Source organism: Oncorhynchus clarkii, chromosome 31, assembly GCF_045791955.1.
Source record: "Oncorhynchus clarkii lewisi isolate Uvic-CL-2024 chromosome 31, UVic_Ocla_1.0, whole genome shotgun sequence".
NCBI classification, from domain to species: domain Eukaryota; kingdom Metazoa; phylum Chordata; class Actinopteri; order Salmoniformes; family Salmonidae; genus Oncorhynchus; species Oncorhynchus clarkii.
This window is the reverse complement of record NC_092177.1, coordinates 40,593,059-40,612,787: the sequence shown is the minus strand read 5'-3', so window position 1 is coordinate 40,612,787 and position 19,729 is coordinate 40,593,059. Positions and strand designations below refer to the sequence as shown.

The 19,729-nt window shown below is 40.2% G+C and overlaps 1 protein-coding gene across 3 annotated transcripts; it reads right to left on the bottom strand.

Annotated features, from left to right (window-relative positions):
• Nucleotides 1-5,327: 5,327 nt before the first annotated feature.
• On the bottom strand, nucleotides 5,328-18,097 carry LOC139390730 (lysosomal-associated membrane protein 2). 3 transcript variants are annotated; one of them, XM_071138058.1, is made up of 9 exons: nucleotides 17,959-18,097; nucleotides 15,657-15,772; nucleotides 13,970-14,180; nucleotides 13,689-13,850; nucleotides 12,085-12,278; nucleotides 11,768-11,887; nucleotides 11,559-11,613; nucleotides 11,184-11,354; nucleotides 5,328-6,981 (listed from the first exon to the last, which is right to left on the bottom strand). In XM_071138058.1, exons 1-9 carry the CDS (start codon nucleotides 18,086-18,088, stop codon nucleotides 6,839-6,841), a joined length of 1,302 nt encoding a protein of 433 aa, XP_070994159.1. In that variant the 5' UTR covers nucleotides 18,089-18,097; the 3' UTR covers nucleotides 5,328-6,838. The 3 variants fall into 3 exon arrangements, with proteins under 3 accessions (XP_070994159.1, XP_070994158.1, XP_070994160.1); XM_071138057.1 differs by having other exon boundaries at nucleotides 5,328-7,610; nucleotides 17,959-18,094; XM_071138059.1 differs by lacking the exon at nucleotides 5,328-6,981 and adding an exon at nucleotides 8,716-10,917 and having other exon boundaries at nucleotides 17,959-18,075.
• Nucleotides 18,098-19,729: the final 1,632 nt, after the last annotated feature.

Sequence of the window (19,729 nt, the reverse complement as noted above, 5' to 3'; positions counted from 1 at the left end):
TTGACTAATTTAACAATGTGTATCTGTCATTGTTTACTATTAAGAAATCCTGAAAAAATGACCTGATTTGACAAACCACAACATATCAAGTAAAATCAAATGACATTGTTTATTTGAGAGGCTTACTGATGCGTAAAACAACAACACTAACATTTAGGGACTCATTCGAATGGTTAAGGTTTGGGATAAGGATACAGTTAAACTTAAGTTCACGCATTAATTCTGAGTGGTTAAATTAAGGGTTAACGTTTGGAAAGACTTAAAACAACAACAAAAAAACAAGTGTCTAGCACTAGGATTAAACACTCAACTCTCAGAGCCTGACGCCTTGATCACACCGACAGCATCATTGCATTTTGGTACACCAGAAGTACATTCATTTCCAATGTAACGCTGTTTGCCTTGCAGCATTGCGTTGCACAGGCAGTTGCAGTGCATTCTGTGTGTGGCATACGCTGGATTTATCAAACGTATGCGTCAAACTTTGCATAGAAGGCTTGACAGAAATGGTAGCAGAAGGTGAATGTTGCACACATTTTGTTGCACACCTATCCAGATGATGCTGCGTACCATTTTGCATAATGACTCTGTCGGTGTGATCTAGGCAGAGGTCTGCAGTTTAAACGCAACAGATTAAACGCAAGCCTACTAGATGGAAATAGGTGCTCACGTTGCCCCTAGAGGACAGTTTAGCTTCCACATTTTGCCAATTCTGGTACTTGCAGAACCGGCACCTCCTGGTGTATTCCATAAGAGAAATGGCTGACTTATCCATAAGAGATAAACTGTACATGTATCCATTGTTCTCTATAATATGTTGAGGTCCATAGGGACAAGGCTCATGTGACCTTAAAAGAAGAATGAACTTGGGCACCTACCAACATACCAGTGATGACTGCACCCACCACACAGCACTTGGACGGTTTCCCAAATGACACCCTATTCCCTTTATAGTGCACTACTTTTGATCAGAGCCTATAGAGAATATATGGGTGATTTTACAATGGCCATTTTTGGCATTTCATATTTTCCCCAAATTAAGTTGGTTGAGAAATAAACTTTTATCAACAGAAATACTTTTCTAATTTTGTCACGAACCATTGTATTGGCTTTGACCATTTTATTCGACAATACATAGATTTCACTCAATTTTGCCAAAATATTTTGGGATTTATCTGCCAGGTAATGTTAATATGATCAGCTGTCATGAATTCCAACCACAACATAATGAGATGCATTCTTTCAAGTAGAGGACAATCTAGCTGAGTGCCAGCACTTGCGGTAATAACTGAGAATACAAATACTCTTATCTTGACATATTCAAAGTTATATCATACACTCTCTCCATGTCATATCCTTGTTCTCCACTGTCACTTCCCAGTGACAGTGGACTTGACGTGTACATTAAAAAAAAATAAACAGTGCCTTGAGAAAGTATTCAGCCCCCTTGAAATTTGCGACCTTTTGCCACATTTCAGGCTTCAAACATGAAGATATAAAACTGTATTTTTGTGTGAAGAATCAACAACAAGTGGGACACAATCATGAAGTGGAACGACATTTATTGGATATTTCAAACTTTTTTAACAAATCAAAAACTGAAAAATTGGGCGTGCAAAATTATTCAGCCCCTTTACTTTCAGTGCAGCAAACTCTCTCCAGAAGTTCAGTGAGGATCTCTGAATGATCCAATGTTGACCTAAATGACTAATGATGATAAATACAATCCACCTGTGTGTAATCAAGTCTCCGTATAAATGCACCTGCACTGTGATAGTCTCAGAGGTCCGTTAAAAGCGCAGAGAGCATCATGAAGAACAAGGAACACACCAGGCAGGTCTGAGATACTGTTGTGAAGAAGTTTAAAGCTGGATTTGGATACAAAAATATTTCCCAAGCTTTAAACATCCCAAGGAGCACTGTGCAAGCGATAATAATGAAATGGAAGGAGTATCAGACCACTGCAAATCTACCAAGACCTGGCCGTCCCTCTAAACTTTCAGCTCATACAAAGAGAAGACTGATCAGAGATGCAGCCAAGAGGCCCATGATCACTCTGGATGAACTGCAGAGATCTACAGCTGAGGTGGGAGACTCTGTCCATAGGACAACAATCAGTCGTATATTGCACAAATCTGGCCTTTATGGAAGAGTGGCAAGAAGAAAGCCATTTCTTAAAGATATCCATAAAAAGTGTCGTTTAAAGTTTGCCACAAGCCACCTGGGAGACACACCAAACATGTGGAAGAAGGTGCTCTGGTCAGATGAAACCAAAATTGAACTTTTTGGCAACAATGCAAAACGTTATGTTTGGCGTAAAAGCAACACAGCTGAACACACCATCCCCAATGTCAAACATGGTGGTGGCAGCATCATGGTTTGGGCCTGCTTTTCTTCAGCAGGGACAGGGAAGATGGTTAAAATTGATTGGAAGATGGATGGAGCCAAATACAGGACCATTCTGGAAGAAAACCTGATGGAGTCTGCAAAAGACCTGAGACTGGGACGGAGATTTGTCTTCCAACAAGACAATGATCCAAAACATAAAGCAAAATCTACAATGGAATGGTTCAAAAATAAACATATCCAGGTGTTAGAATGGCCAAGTCAAAGTCCAGACCTGAATCCAATCGAGAATCTGTGGAAAGAACTGAAAACTGCTGTTCACAAATGCTCTCCATCCAACCTCACTGAGCTCAAGCTGTTTTGCAAGGAGGAATGGGAAAAAATTTCAGTCTCTCGATGTGCAAAACTGATAGAGACATACCCCAAGCGACTTACAGCTGTAATCGCAGCAAAAGGTGGCACTACAAAGTATTAACTTAAGGGGGCTGAATAATTTTGCACGCCCAATTTTTCAGTTTTTGATTTGTTAAAAAAGTTTGAAATATCCAATAAATGTCGTTCCACTTCATGATTGTGTCCCACTTGTTGATTCTTCACAAAAAAAATACAGTTTTATATCTTTATGTTTGAAGCCTGAAATGTGGCAAAAGGTCGCAAAGTTCAAGGGGGCCGAATACTTTCGCAAGGCACTGTATATATATTGAGGACTCCTTTTCTAACCAGCTGCATATAAAATACACTCTAGTTTCTAACGGACAACAAACGCGTAACTTATAGCTAGTACGAATTAGATTCGTAACATATCCCTAACCCACCCCCCAAAGAAAATATCACAGGAAAAGGGTGTCATAGGACACAATTTGATGACGAAGCACACACACAAAAATGGGGCCCACTTTTGTCTCGTGAGCACCACTTTCAAAACTACTGGCTGAAATTATTTTTAAAATTGTGTGCGCATAAATATGTTAAACACTTTTCTTGTTGAAATACATAGAATATCAAAAGTCAGGGTGTGGGACCATTGGCTTCTCAATGGAAAATAGTGAAATCCACAAAAACATGCAAAAAATATAAAAGAAAATATTTTTTTAAACTTTGCAAAATCGCCCATAATTTGGAAAGCATTTGGAAAGTATTATTTTTCCACATTTTGTGACATTACAGCCTTTTTCTAAAATTAAATTGTTCTTTTCTCCTCAATTTTATTTTACCTTTATTTAACCAGGCAAGTCAGTTAAGAACAAATTCTTATTTTCAATGGCGTGCATTTGGAAAGTATTATTTTTCCACATTTTGTTACATTACAGCCTTTTTCTAAAATTAAATTGTTCTTTTCCCCTCAATTTCATTTTACCTTTATTTAACCAGGCAAGTCAGTTAAGAACAAATTCTTATTTTCAATGACGGCCTAGGAACAGTGGGTTAACTGCCTGTTCGGGGGCAGAACGACAGATTTGTACCTTGTCAGCTCGAGGGTTTGAACTCGCAACCTTCTGGTTACTAGTCCAACGCTCTAACCACTACCCACCACCCTGCCGCCCTCCATCTACATACAATACCCCATTACAACAAAGCAAAAACAGGATTACAAAAATTGAAAGATCACATTTACGTAAGTTTTCGGACCCTTTACTCAGTACTTTGTTGATGCACCTTCGACTTGAAGCCTTGAATCTTCTTGGGTATGAAGCTACAAGCTTGTATTTTGGGAGTTTCAACCATTGTTCTCTGCAGATCCTCTCAAGCTCTGTGAGGTTGGATGGGGAATGTCGCTGCAGAGATGTTCGATCGGGTTCAAGTCTGGGCTCTGGCTAGGCCACTCAAGGACATTCAGAAACTTGTCCCGAAACCACTCCTGCGTTGTCTTGGCTGTGTGCTTATGGTCGTTGTCCTGTTAGAAGGTGAACCTTCACTCCAGTCTGAGGTCCTGAGAGCTCTGGAAGTTTTCATCAAGGATCTCTCTGTACTTTGCTCCGTTCATCTTCCCCTCGGTCCTGCCCACTCTCCCAGTCCCTGCCGCTGAAAAACATCCCCACAACATGATGCTGCCACCACCATGCTTCACTGTAGGGATGGTGCCAGGTTTCCTCCAGACGTGACGCTTGGTATTCAGGCCAAAGAGTTGTATCTTGATTTCATCAGACTAGAGAATGTTGTTTCTCATGGTCGGAGTCCTTTAGGTGCCTTTGGCAAACTCCAAGCAGGCGGTGCCTTTTACTGAGTGGCGGCTTCCATCTGGCCACTCTACCATAAAGATATAAAGGCCTGATTGGTGGTGTGCTGCAGAGATGGTTGTCCTTCTGGAAGGTTTGCCCATCTCCCATTTTTTGGTACCGTTCCCCAGATCTGTGCCTTGACACAATCCTGTCTTGGAGCCCTGCAGACAATTCCTTCGACCTCATGGCTTGATTTTTGCTCCGACATCCACGGTCAACTGTGGGACCTTATATAGACAGGTTTGTGCCTTTCCACATCATGTCCAATCAATTGAATTTACCACAGGTGGACTCCAATCTCAAGAATGGTCAATGGATGAACAGGATGCACCGGAAGTCAAGTTCAAGTCTCATAGCAAAAGGGCTGAATAGTTACGTAAATAAAGCATTTCAGTTTATTTGCAATTCACTTGCAAAACGTTCTAATACCCTGTTTTTGCTTTGTCATTATGGGGTATTGTGTGTAGATTAAGGTCATTTTTATTTAAGAGGGGTCTGAATACTTACTGAATGCACAGGGAGTCATTGAAGAGGTAACATTCATGACGCCATTATGCTATTCGAGATTATACAGTCATGATCCTGACCAAAGTCTCATCTTTGGGCCTGAATATTGCAGTTTTTTTTTGCCTAACACTGACAGTTTTACAACTGTATACACAGAGATAATGCCAGTCACGAGTGATGTCCTTGTGGTTTAACAAGCGCAATAAAAAGGAAAGGAGAACACCAACGGTGGTTAATAAAATAGGAGTCAGCAAATTGCTACAAAAAAGGAAAGCAACTTTATTTAAACGTTTCCCTCAACTTTAGTTCAACGAGCTTACATCATTTCACAATCGTCATGAGATAAGAGACAGACTTGGTTATGAGGGGAATAGTAGTGCAACAAAAAGGCACAAAACCACATCTTAGAGGCAAACTTAACCAGGATCAGTATAATCATAAGTATTGGTACAAAACAGAAGTTCACACCGAATAATGAGCATGATACAAGAACAGTAAGGAAATAGCATCCTTGGTCAAAACACACTGAATTAATTTTACTGTTTTTCAAAAAAAAAAAAAAAAAATGTGGCTGTTAATTTACCTGCTCTGAGATGGGGAGGTTCAGAAAGGAGTTTCCTTCCTGTCCAGGCTTTGGTCATAAAATCATTTTGGTCAATTCTTATACTTCCTATTATGAGGCCTGGGTCGCATTCAGAAGGATACGCGGTAGCAAAAAGGGTTGCAACAGAATTTTTCTATTGTTTAGGCAGTACCTCACAGTTTATAAAGTTTCAAAACATTCTCCCTACTGAACATGACCCAGTTCTTGTTGTAGATTTCTTACCTGGGCCATTTCTGATACCAGACCCAAGACTATGCCATCATCCTCCTTTCCGAGGGGACTTTGTAACATTAGTGAAAATACAAACATCAAAATGACATTTATGCAACTGCTCCAAATGCTGGTTAGTAGCTATGTGTCTTTGTAAAGTTAGTGTCCCTTTCATTGGGTCATGGCTAGAAAGGAATACAATTTCCTAACCATAACCTAATTCTCCTAACCTGCCATGAAAAGTCAAATCTGACAAAAGCTGTATCCAGTCTAGTCAAAACCCTTTTATTGTACTACGACTAAGAGAAATAAGTGCAGGGGGTACAATCACAATTAAGAATCTGCTAATTTAATGAGGGAATTCATAAAAATAAATGGCATTTTCTAATTCTGCAAAGATTTACCAATGGATACTTAGATATAACATTGGCTCTAAATTTCAATGCGCTTTCAATATTTTCTCAGTATAATTTGACATCTCTATTCATCAAAAATGAACATTCATTCTATACAAGAGAGCAATTAAAATGTACACAAATATAATACAGGATATCAACAGAACAGTGTGAGAAAACAGCCTCATTCATATGAACCTCTGGGAATAAACAACTGATGCCCTGTTATTAAGAGGAGCCATGATACTCCATGCAATTTACATCCAAACACACTTGGTGTAAAACCACTGATCATTTTGACATGTTTTGTTGCTTGATGACTTAAGTCATACGAAAAGGACTTTCAAAAGAACTGTTGGGTGGGGTGAGAAGTAGGGTAGGTGTGTGAAAAGGGAATTTGCTGAGGGTAACATCAAGGAAAGACCCATGGGAAATGGAAAGAAACATTTGGATGCCATAGAAGCTTTGGGGATGGGGAGGCAACAGGGAACATGTTGTGAGGGGCTTGGAGGATATGAGGGAATGGGTAGAGGCAAAAGCAGCTGTGATTGGTTGGATTATACAGACTGGTAGCCAGTGCGACTCTTCCTCCGGCCAATCAGGTAAGAGATAAGCACAAGGATGATTAGGAAGCTGAGTGCCACGCCCACAGCAATGGGCACCAGAAAGCTCAAATCAGAGTCCATGAAGCACTCCACGGCTGCCACAGAGAAGAGACAGAGAAGAAGGGTTAGCAATGATAGCATGCTAGTGATTAGTCAGCAGAAAAGACCAGAGTTAAGAGGAGAGAAGAAACAGGATTTGGTTAAGTCCTTCACAGACATGGAATAAATTAGATTTTTTTTTAAAGCAGCAAGTTCAGAACCAAGACATATTCATCAGGGTCCGTCAGAGCATGGGCATTAATTGCAATTAGGAAAACATTTGGTCATCAGCCATCTATAGTCAACCATGTGATGAGGAATATAAGATGTGTCAATCAAAATCAATCAATTCTAATTACACACACAGCTGTTACATGCCATCGTTAACACAGCCGCTTCTCCAAGTCATTGTTTCATGAGAAAGAGCTTTCCATCCGGTGAATTTCACCATTAAGTAAACTCTGCACAGTATATTAGTCAAATTAAATCAACAATTATCCAGATGACCGAAGTTATAGCCTCAGCATAGTGAAGATAATTTAGAAGTGCTCATAGCCAGTGCCCTGGTTTCGCTTTCTTCCAATGAAATAGGCAACCAACACAATGAGGACCAGTAAAGTCAAGGCAACCCCGACCGCTATAGGAACAAGCCAGCTCTCTGTCGTATCGTCTTGGCAATCCTCCGCTGGATGACAGTAAAGAAAGTGGGCACGGGGGGGGTTGCAGGGTGGAAGAAAGGTAAAACATCAAAATGGTGAATGCATGGTCAATCATAGACACTTCAGTCAAGAATAGTTGGAAAACAAAGGAGGGATTTACTAAAATGTCCGGGGGACCAATAATATTGTAAAATATTAAAAATGATCCACGCCAGTTTATGCACAATTTCCATTCCCATTTATTGCAGCTAAAAGCCTATTGAAAAGGAATTCAAAAATTAACATTGTTCACCGCCACAGAAGAAAAGAATGTACACCGAGTTTAAACATTATGAACACCTTGCTTTTCCATGACAGACTGACCAGGTGAATCCAGATTAAAAGTATGATCCTTATTGATGTCACTTGTTAAATCCACTTCAAATCAACCAGTGTAGACGAAAGAGGAGACCGGTTAAGTAAGTATTTTAGCCTTGCGACATCGATTGTGTATGTGTGCCATTCAGTGGGTGAAAGGGAATGACAAAATTGTGTGGGAAGCATTGGAGTCAACATGGAGTCAACATGGAGTCAACATGGAGTCAACATGGAGTCAACATGGAGTCAACATGGAGTCAACATGGAGTCAACATGGAGTCAACATGGAGTCAACATGGAACCAACATGGAACCAACATGGAACCAACATGGAACCAACATGGAACCAACATGGAACCAACATGGAACCAACATGGAACCAACATGGAACCAACATGGAACCAACATGGAACCAACATGGAACATGGGCCAGCATCCCGGTTGAATGCTTTCGACACCTTGTTGAGTCAGTCCATGCACAGACGAATTGAGGCCGTTCTAAAGTAACAAATATTAGGAAGGTGTTCAGCGTATCTTAATTTGAAGAATGGGTCTGTCCTGTAATTGGGATTTCCCGTTTCTTAACATGCTGCTTAATGAATACATAAACTAGGAGAGAAAAAAAAAATAGGAGCCAAATAATCCGATTCGTTAATGTAAATGTAATCAAACGTGATTGAATCTCAAAATGGAGCTGCTTTGTTGAGCAAGGCACAAAATTGTCACAATCATAACATTTGATCATGTCAAGTGAATGAAAATTGGGTATAGTAAATGTTTTCAAAATTGTATTTTAGAACTGATTGTTGACGTGGTCAAGAAAAAAAATACAATTTTAAAACCAAAGTAACAAACAGAATTTGTACAAAAGCAGTCAATTTTCCAAGACAACACACTGGAATGTAAAAGCAATAATATATTTGAAAAGGAAAAAAAAGCAAATCATTCACATATACAGCATCTTAAATGTTTTGGGGTTGACTGATTGATCAACAGAAATTAAAGGCGGCAATCAAATTTCTTCATGTCTCATGCAGACCATCTCACTACGACAAAGCGATAATACACAGCAACTACCCATTTTCACCTGTCCTAACAGTACGACAATATACACATGTACTGCAAATCCTGTGGACAATCATCCTTTCTCCTACTCGATCGATTGGTGCAACTTACAAGCGGTCAACTAGGCAGGGTTAGAGTCAATTCCATTTCATTTAAGTCAATTCAGGAAGAAAGCTGAAATTATAATTCCAATTTTCCTCATGAAAAAGCTGTGAGGCAAATTGGAATTAGAATTTATTAATTGAAATGGAATAGACCCCAGCCGTGGTCACAAGTGCCCCCTTACTAAGTGGCAGCTTTCGGGAGCAACACCACAGCAACAGCTATAATATACACAGGTGTAAGTAACATTGCAGCACACATTTTCAATTTATGTCAAACTTACTGAACAATTAAGTGCATTTAAAATGTATTAAAAAAAAAAGAATCACCACCATCTGCGAAGAACAGGTTTGAATGACCGCAAATAATCAGAGCTATCCCTTTTTTAAACCTAACGCCAACATGTAATGACAGGAGGGGTTTTGTGTTACCTTTCTTTTCAGGTTTGTCTTTTACATCCTCAAACTAGGCATGGACTTTTCAAAGTTAATTAAACACTTGGTAGATTTCACACTACACAATGTGAGCCAGTCAGTCAAAGTCAGAGACAGACTGACATTGGTGGCAACCATACGTCAAGTACTGCTGTGCGTGAATATAAATGACGGAGGCCTTGTTTTGTCAAATCAACTTAGAGACGGAACTATATGCCAGCAATACCACCTTTTCTTTTTACCCGAGTTGCGGCCACACATTTCAGTCAAAAAGTCACATTTCCAAATTCAAACTAATGACCAACTAGTGGATGATCAGTAACGAGCTGAAAGAGCAAGGAGCGCAAAGCAGCAGACCTTGATCCTGGTTAGTTCGTAAAAGAGTTCCTGAGCCAAATCAACAAAGCTACTCAATGATGTCTCATTGAGCAGCGAGGCAAATGTGAAATGTTCAAGTCAGTCAAAATGGTGCACTGCTACGATGAGTTGTGAGGATGAATAAAACCACAAAAGAAAGGTTGAATGAAAATACACAAATTCAATAAGAACATAAACAAAAAAAAGGTATGCCAAAGGGAGGGAGGGAGCAAGTGCATGATTCAGAGTGAAAAGGGCACAGCCCCCAATTGTCACAGCTCCTCGTGAAAATGTGCAAACTGTAGCACAAGGACTTTAACTGGTGTTTCTATGAAATGTGCTACTTCATAAAAAGCATCCCTACCCTGAATGAGAATCCTCCGGCAAGTAATGTCAGATGGGTCAGGTGCAATCACTGAGAATGTTCAATAAATAAGGCCTTTACTGGTTCCAAAGGTTTCAAAAAATTGCACAGAGGTCAAATAATCATGCACTTGCTCCTTTACAACAGAAAAAAAAGATTAAGCAAATCAAACAAAACGGAAATCAAACAAATAAACGGGGTATGACAGTCGAACCTGGTCCCGGAGAGCATTTTGAGTCTTCAGGTTTACCTGAATAAAGCTGCTCAAGTCTACACCTAAGCAAAGCTAGACTAAGCTCAAGTCTACACCTAAGCAAAGCTAGACTAAGCTCAAGTCTAAGAGCAGCTCTTAAGAGTGGCTGAAGTAAGGAGGTGACAGTCTGACTATTCCAGTTGTACAAGTCAGTCGTCAATTGAAAGACTGCACTGAGACAGCCATCCAGGACCAGGCTTTGGGACCGCCACCCCACACAAGGATCAACCTGTGTTCTTGATTAATTATCACAGATTGCTTTTTAGAGGGTCTGATATCCCACATAGGTCTTCCTACGACCAATCACGTAAGCAATCACTACAATGAGAATCAAGCCAGCCAGGGCGGCACCAACAATGATAGGGATTAAGATGCTGGTGTCATCCAGTGAACATTCATGGGCTGCAGACGAGAGAGAGAATCAATGAGCACAACTTGGAACATCTTCTCATGATCATTTGGTTGTTAACCTTTTTAGGGCAGAAGCATGGCATGACCTCAAATACTTACCCGTTTCACCAAACTGGACATGTAACCTATTCTACTGAAGCCCATAATGGTTATTACAGTCCATGTCTCAGTTTCAAGCATGTTAGCTGCATTTGGCTTTAGCGTACCACTAACATAAGGGTAATGACGCAAAGTCACCATCTCAGGAAGACACCTACCTGTAGCGAATTCGCCTTTGTTGACTTCAAAGGGCTGGACGCGAAGCTCGAACGTGTAGAGAGTGAGCGTGTCGGTGACGTTTAAGGTCTGCTCCTTGTTGCACATGTAAGAGCTGCCTACCGCCGCCGCCCAAATGGACATGTTGGTATTGACTGCAACGACGGGAGCCCCTAGACATAACACACAGAGTGAGCAATGTTCTAATATGCATTGCATGTACTGTGCAGGTGCTGAGTGTGTAATGTATACTGTTTATTACAAAGCTGCACTGTTTCGAAGAAAAATGGCACCCCGGGGAGAATAAAGTTGTCCCTAATTGGATGTTAGGATAGGATCTTGGTTTCTGAAGGGGTTTGTAGTGCATTGCTGCTTACCAGTGGCTGGTATCACTGTGACATTCAGAGCGTGCAGTTGGAACTTCTTGCCGTCCTGTAACGTGCAAGGAAACACTTATCAGTTTGACTGAAACAGACCCTACTCTGTATTTGTCCAACTGTCTACATGCTAAATGCAGCCAACCAGGATAATACCGGACTTGGTTTCAGATTTTTTTTTTTTTACGTGTCTGGCTTCATCGCCTTACGTTGCTGAACGTGAACATGATGGTGATTGTATCCGATGTCAACATGAGATCGCTGCTGTTGGCCCTACAGGCTCCGCCCACTTCAGTCATATTGGGCACCAGGTTGATGGTCTCCTCTTTCTAATAAAGGGGAAAACACAGGTCGGTAAACAACACTAACATACTAGCAACAAAGACCTTTCTTCATAGACAAGAAAATCATGTTCTCTGACAAACATATCTGAAAATGTTCAATTGAACAGACTATTGCATGCTAAAATAAGAAAGATCAAAAGTAAGGGCCTATTTTACAATCGCTATCCTACTTGTATACATACGTCTCCATGCTTGTAGCCGATCTGTAGGCCGAAGGTGGCCATCAGGCAGGCTGTGCTGTTGACGTCGGTTGCGATGCTGTACTTTCCAGTAGTGGGCGTGGGCAGTGTAGGGGTAGAAGTGGGGGCAGCTGTGGTGGAAACGGTCGTGGTGGGCGCCACAGTGGTGGAGGTCATGTCAGCGGAGCATATGGTGTCTATGTAGGGAAAACAGAGAACCTATTAAGTTCAGAGAACCAACAGGGTTGGGATCAATTGCATTTCAGGAAGTAAACTGAATTTCAGTTCACTTCCTGAATTGACCCTTATTAATTGGAATTGACCACAACCCTGGAGAAAACAGTAAAATTGTTTGACATACAGTGCATTTGGAAAGTATTCAGACCCCTTAACTTTTCCCACATTTTGTTACGTTATTCAAAAATGAAAAAGCAAAAATAGTTAAGACAATTATGCAAATATCACATTAACATAAGTATTCAGACCCTTACTAAGTACTTTGTTGATGCACCTTTGGCAGCAATTACAGCCTTGAGTCTTCTTGGGTATGACAAGCTTGGCACACATGTATTTGGGGAGTTTATCCCACTGTTCTCTGCAGATCCTCTCAAGCTCTGTCCGGTTGGATGGGGAGCGCCGCTGCACAGCTATTTTCAGGCTGGACCAATCAAGGACATTCAGAGACTTGTCCCGAAGCCATCAAACCAGATTTCCTCCAAACGTGACGCTTGGCATTCAGGCCAAAGAGTTCAATCTTGGTTTCATTAGACCAGATAATCTTGTTTCTCATGTTCTGAGAGTCCTTTAGGTGCATCTTGGCAAACTCCAAGCGGGCTGTCATGTGCCTTTTACTGAGGAGTGGATTCCATCTGGCCACTCTACCATAAAGGCTTGATTGGTGGAGTGCTGCAGAGATGGTTGTCATTCTTGAAGGTTCTCCCATCTCCACAGAAGAACTCTGGAGCTGTCAGTGACCATCAGGTTCTTGATCATCTCCCTGACCAATGCCCTTCTCCCCCGATTGCTCAGTTAGAGCTGGCTGCCTAGACTAGGAAGTCTTGGTGGTTCCAATCTTCTTTCATTTAAGAATGATGGAGGCCACTGCGTTCTTGGGAACCTTCAATGCTGCAGACATTTTTTGTACCCTTCCCCAGATCTGTGCTTCGACACAATCCTGTCTCGGGGATCTACGGACAATTCCCTCGACCTCATGGCTTGGTTTTCGCTCTGACATGCACTGTCAACTGTGGAACCGTATATAGACAGGTGTGTGCCTTTCCAAACCATGCCCAATCAATTGAATTTACCACAGGTGGACGCCAATTAAGTTTTAGAAACACCAAGGATGATCAATGGAAACAGGATGCACCTGAGCTCAATTTCGAGTCTCATAGCAAAGAGTCTGAATACTTAGGTAAATATGGTATTTCCAAAAACCTGTTTTCGCTTTGTCATTATTTTGTTTAGACTGACGAGGGAAAAATTATTTAATCTATTTTAGAATTAACAAAATGTGGAAAAAGTCAAGGAGACTGAATATTTTCCGAATGCACTGCATGATTGTGGCACAGTTGATCTTACAATGGCCTGATGCTCGTACTACCTACCGGTGTCACTTTTGCTGCCGTTAATCACAAACGCCTGTAGAGCAACATCATACAGTGTCTGAATGACAGACTCTACTGTCCGGACATCTGCACTCTTGCAGGAGTAGTAGGTGTCCACACTCACGTTGGTGATAATTGACTTTACTGTCACAGACTTGGTTTCTAAAAGCAAGAAGGATTGTCAAATATCAGCATGTGTCATATCAACAACAATACTAAATTTGTATATCGTGAATTAACAGTATCATGACATCATAACTATGTAGTCACTAGTTCGTTACCTTTTGATGTAGAGTTGGGGAAGACGCTTGAGTCATTGAGATTGTAGGAGAAGACAATGGTATCTACTTGGTAGGTTTTGTTCTTTTTAGTGAAATCCACTGTCCAACTGTGCCCATCTCCAAAACTGAGTTTCAATGTCGATGTTGTGTTTTCACAGGCGCTCCCTTCAGTTGTCACATTTTCAGGCAGTACCAAAATAACAGTTTCACTCTGAAAGAGGACGAATATATTGGACAGTCATTAAAATATGGATTCCCTTTTATCATTTCCCGCCAAGTACTTCCTCAGGAACAGTGCCATTTCGCATCATGACAAAATAGTACAGTAGACATAACATAACAGTGTGTCCATTATAATGATGGATTAGCAGGGGGGGAAAAAAATAATATTTCATATTCTGCGACAAAGGGTGGGTCTAATCCTGATTGGTTAAAACCGGCTTCCATCCGGTGTCTATTTCACAAGTTACCTCTGGCCAAATCTATGAAGGTAAAATGTCTATTTATTCTGTTCCATCTGACTGCGCAATCCAATGTCTCATCAGCCCAGCCAAGCAATTTATAGACTTGATCTCTACTATAAAAAGCAGAGACATATTCTAACATTTCTTTTAAACTAACAGTTTTCAACAGAGATTTGTATAAATCCTGCTATCCTTCTATCCGACATTTGCAACATTGTTTCAATATTCAAATTCAATCCATAGTAATTAACGTATCGTGAGTAGGGACGAGACAGACAGGCAGCGTTTTTCAGCCGGTCTAAATTATGAATCAGCTGGCATCATTTTTATGGATATATACAAAGATATGTCAACCGAAAATGGGTAAAACGAAATGAAGTGCAGCTAGTTTGCAGTCTTCCCAGCTTCAGTTGGAAGTGATTGTAGTAGCTGTGTTGTTGGCTGGCTCCTATGAACAACGGTGTCTTGACAGGTAAGCAAATTTTCCATGCCAGGCAAAACCGCACCTCATTAGCTCATTGTTATGGATGTATCCAAATAAATGTCAATAGAAAACCGCTTATACAAATGAAAATACTTCGCAGTTATTCTAGCTGCTTTTTTAAATGACTAAGTTAGCTGTAGTTGGCTAGCTAGCAAGCAAGCAATAAGAATGTTGCCAGCCAGTATGGCAATGGAACATTTAGAATGAACGACTGGGTCGGGTCCATAAACACAGAACAAAAAGACTGAACGACTCTCTAGCAACCGAACTGATAGAACAAATGACCAGCCGGCTTGGGTAGCAACCCTAGATTTGTGCCGGGACTATAGCTTGTGGAAGGATGAAATAGTATGAGTATGCCAATCATTATTTTAATACATTGCTAACCTGGCCCTCCACATCATCTCGAGCCTAACAACATGCCAATATATCCTCCAAACACCGGCTCCGAGGGCATTTTCACGTAATTATGCTTTTTTATTGCTAGGGACAATAACTTTGACAAACCCTGGTGTAACAAGACAAGCCATGACAATTACAGGATAAACCGCTGAACAGACAGAAGACTTTTCCTTGCAGTTACTCCCTCTTGTCCCCTCTGTGATTACATTAAGAACTATATTTGTCAAAGTAGACACTCAACTCAACTTATTAAGCAGAGTGACAAATCATATCAAGAGTTATTTATAGGCCTATGTATATTACCATGCAGAAAAACATTTAAAGAGTAAATACACACCTTATTTACACCAACTTCATATGCGACTGAGAAGTTGACCATCAAATTGGCGTAGAGGCATAATTTGTTCTCCGTGTTGTTGACTGACACTTCAGTCCCATGTGATAGACGGAGTTCTGAAATAAAAATTAACAGCAATTTTCTTGATATGTTATGAGGCAGAATGGTTGGGGGACTCCTGAAAACAAACTAAATTTCAATAAATTCACAGTAAACACACAGCATAGGTAGCCTAGTTTTGGTCATTTTCTACTTGCCTTTACAAGTACCCAAAATATTTAAATTATTGTAAAACTCAGTGGGGAACACACCATATGCTAACAATTTCCAAACCTTCATTGTTGTGAAAGTGTTCATCATCTGAGCAATCTCACATGGAACTAAATGGGCCCGGTTTCCAGATTGCGACGGAACTTAGGTTTACAATTGTTTTAAAGAGGCATTGTTCCTACCACGCAGAGAGAATGTTTGAAGTGTTAATCTTACCTTAACATTAGAATTACCCCACAAAACTGATGACAGATCAGCTCCTAGAATGATATTAGCCCCTATGGCTGCAAATATTGAAGTGGCGTATTATGCTTAGGCTTCCCAACAATAATGCACCAAATTATAGATTGGGCATTTCATTGCACACATGTTACACCATCATGAAATACATTGAGGCAAAATAATTACAGACAGTAGCCTATTGGAAAAATAGAACTCAATTGATTTTTTTTAGAAAACATTTATTTCACCATTATTTAACTAGGCATGTCAGTTTAATGCAGTCATCTCAGTTTTTATTTTAAGTATATTTTCATCCTTTACTTGATTGTAACAATTTGGCAACTTTGTATTTGCAGTCAATTTCATTCGGAAGATATCAGCAGTCAGATAAATATTTTGCTTCTATGTTTAGCAAAGATATTCTATGAACAAAGTGACATGGAAGGGCAAAAAAGCTCTAACTACGCACTAAGCTGTTCTAGTGGTCTGAGGCAGTCAGTTAATAACAAGAGTTTCCAAATGCAACTTTAGTACGGGTTATTTTGGGAAACAGCTGAGATGTAACGATGCTCCTACAAAAGGTTCTAACAATGAACTAAGCCTGAAGATGCTTTTGTAAAACTGGCCCTGGTAGGTTATCACCAGTGACCCTGTGTCCCGTCACCCTGAGTGACTTGATATCAGAGGCCTTAGCTTGCAACAGAGGACTGGGGCCATTTCTCAACTGAAAACATTCTAATGAAAATTGAAAAAATTGGAAGAGGGGGAGAAAAAAAAAAACTTGAAGGATTCTGACTTGAATAGCAAATGAGTCCTGGCAACACCATGGCAGGAGGCCAAAACCTATCCAGGCTATAAAAAAATACATTCTCATGGCTCAATGTGCAAATTCCTTCTATCAATCATAACAAGGGGATTGGTTTATAGACAGCAACTGCTATAGCAATCACTTCGGTTACTGTGCAGGTTTAAAATGTTACTGCAGCTGTTTTACAATTAAATAACAAAAGGTCAATCAGCAGATACTTGGTCACGAGACAACTTCCTGATCAACGCGCAAAGCCATATATCATAAATAAGATACAGCTAACGTTACTGAAGTGAGAATCCTTAACGTAAATTTAGCTGAGATTTTGGATTGAACTGGATTTACAACAGTATAGTAACGCTAACGTTATCTAGCTAGTACATTACATATTGATACCTAAGCAAATGTGTGACTGGTAGCTAACGTTACTTAGCAAACTACGAGTTGTGAGCCTATTTCAGTCATCTAACATGTTAGACATGTTCCAAATGAACAGGGCGAATGAAGCTGGTCGATGTTGCTAGCTAAGCCAAATGAAAGACAATGCCAAACATTACTTGGTGTTTAAGAGACAGCTGTTATTTTCCCTGTACACCCAGAAGTCCTTTCTGTAACATGACCTGTCAACTAAGACAGATATTAAAACCACAACGAACGTTAGCTAGCTAATTTAGCATGACAGGTCAACAGTGCCATAAACTTAATGTCTTAAGATTATTGGGTCTTTGATTGCCGGTAAAGTTGGGTGAAATTCACATGAATAAGTCTTTACTTTTAATTTGTTGAGTTAAACTTAGCTACAGCTAATGTTTGATAGAAAACTAGCTAACTAGCCTAGCTAGCTACTGGCGCAGCAAATAAATAACGTAGTTAGCTCAAGCAATATGGCTGAAGATAGGCCTGCCGCCCGAAGTGACGGAGCACCTTAAGTTTCCTCTTATGTATTACAATATTACCCAACGATGACACAAAGCAATATTTCGTTCATTTCTGTAAACATACCATTTCCCAGAGCGAGGAACAAAATCAAAAACGCACAGCGAAACATGATGACTTGGTAGCCAAAAGACCTGTTCAGGAAGCGACAACAGCTTACGACTTCAGCTACCTTCCAAGTGCAGCTCGAGAGCATCCGCTCGTCAGCAATACAAAAAAAAAAAAAAGTACTTCCGGGTCACGGAATTTCGGGAACAATAAAAGTCCCCCACGTAATAGTAAAAAAATAGTGTCCTTAATCTGTATTTATCTATGATATATGACAAATCATTTTCTAAACATTAACTATGATAAATATTTGTTCATATTTAAGTGAAATGTGCATTAAATGTGGGTTTAAAAAAAAAAACTTGTTCCAAGGTCAAATAAATGCTCCCAATGCAGTACACTGTATATGAAATATATATTGGTTTACAGATAGGGAACTATTCTAGGTTCCGAAGTAAAAGTTGAGTTGGGATTACTCACTAGGGTCTATAAAATATATATATGGTGTTATTTCATGGAGGCCTTCAATCTAAATACCCAGCAAAACTTTCTCCTCAACCCACTCCATAACCCCTAATGCAATACATTGGTCTTTAAATTACATATTGGCTTAGAGAAAAAAGTATTCTATGAACCGATGTAAAATGTATTATGCCGATGTACACTACCATTCAAAAGTTTGGGGTCACTTAGAAATGTCCTTGTTTTTGAAAGAAGCACATTTTTTGTCCATTAAAATAACAAATTAATCAGAAATACAGTGTAGACATTGTTCATGTTGTAAATCACTATTGTAGCTGGAAACAGTGATATTTAATGGAATATCTACATAGGCGTACAGAGGCCCATTATCGGCCACTATCACTCCTGTGTTCCGATTGCATGTTGTGTTAGCTTATCCAAGTTTATCATTTTAAAAGGCTAATTGAGCATTAGAAAACCCTTTTGCAATTATGTTAGCAGAGCTGAAAACTGTTGTACTGATTAAATAATCAATAAAACTGGCCTTTAGACTAGTTGAATATCTGGAACATCAGCATTTGTGGATTTGATTACAGGCTCAAAATGGCCACAAAGAACTTTCTTCTGAAACTATTCAGTCTATTCTTGTTCTCAGAAATGAAGGCTATTCCATGCAAGAAATTGCCAAGAAACTGAAGATTTCGTACAACGCTGTGTACTACTCCCTTGGCCCCGGTGCACAACTGAGTACATTAGAGTGCCTAGTTTGAGAAACAGACACCTCACAAGTCCTCTACTGGCAGCTTCATTAAATAGTACCCGCAACACTCCAGTCTCAACGTCAACAGTGAAGAGGCAACTCCGGAACGCTGGCCTTCTAGGCAGGAAGGCCAGCATCCCGGAGTCACCTCGTCACTGTGATTTTAATGGACAATTTCTTTTTGCTTTTCTTTACAATGCTTGTACTACTCCCTTCATAGAACAGAGTAAACTGGCTCTAACCAGAATAGAAAGAGGAGTGGGAGTCCCCGGTGCACAAATGAGCAAGAGGACAAGTACATTAGTGTGTCTAGTTTGAGAAACAGATGCCTCAACTGGCAGCTTCATTAAATAGTACCCACAAAACACAAGTCTCAACGTCAAGAGTGAAGAGGCAACTCAGGGTTGCAAAAAAAAAAGCCATATTTCAGACTGGCCAATAAAAAGAAAGATTAAGATGGGCAAAAGAACACAGACACTGGACAGAGGAAGTCTGCCTAGAAGGCCAGCATCCCGGGAACCGCCTCTTCACTGTTGACGTCTGGAATATAAATACACAGAACCAGTC

What these genes read in the sequence shown, in the direction of transcription:
- LOC139390730 (XM_071138057.1), bottom strand. Translation starts at nt 18,088, where the DNA reads ATGCTCTCGAGCTGCACTTGGAAGGTAGCTGAAGTCGTAAGCTGTTGT. An exon ending in GTTCCTCGCTCTGGGAAATG is followed by an intron (nt 15,773 to 17,958) that starts GTATGTTTACAG and finishes TTTTTATTTCAG; the next exon opens with AACTCCGTCTATCACATGGG. An exon ending in TCGGCTACAAGCATGGAGAC is followed by an intron (nt 11,888 to 12,084) that starts GTATGTATACAA and finishes CCCCTTTATTAG; the next exon opens with AAAGAGGAGACCATCAACCT.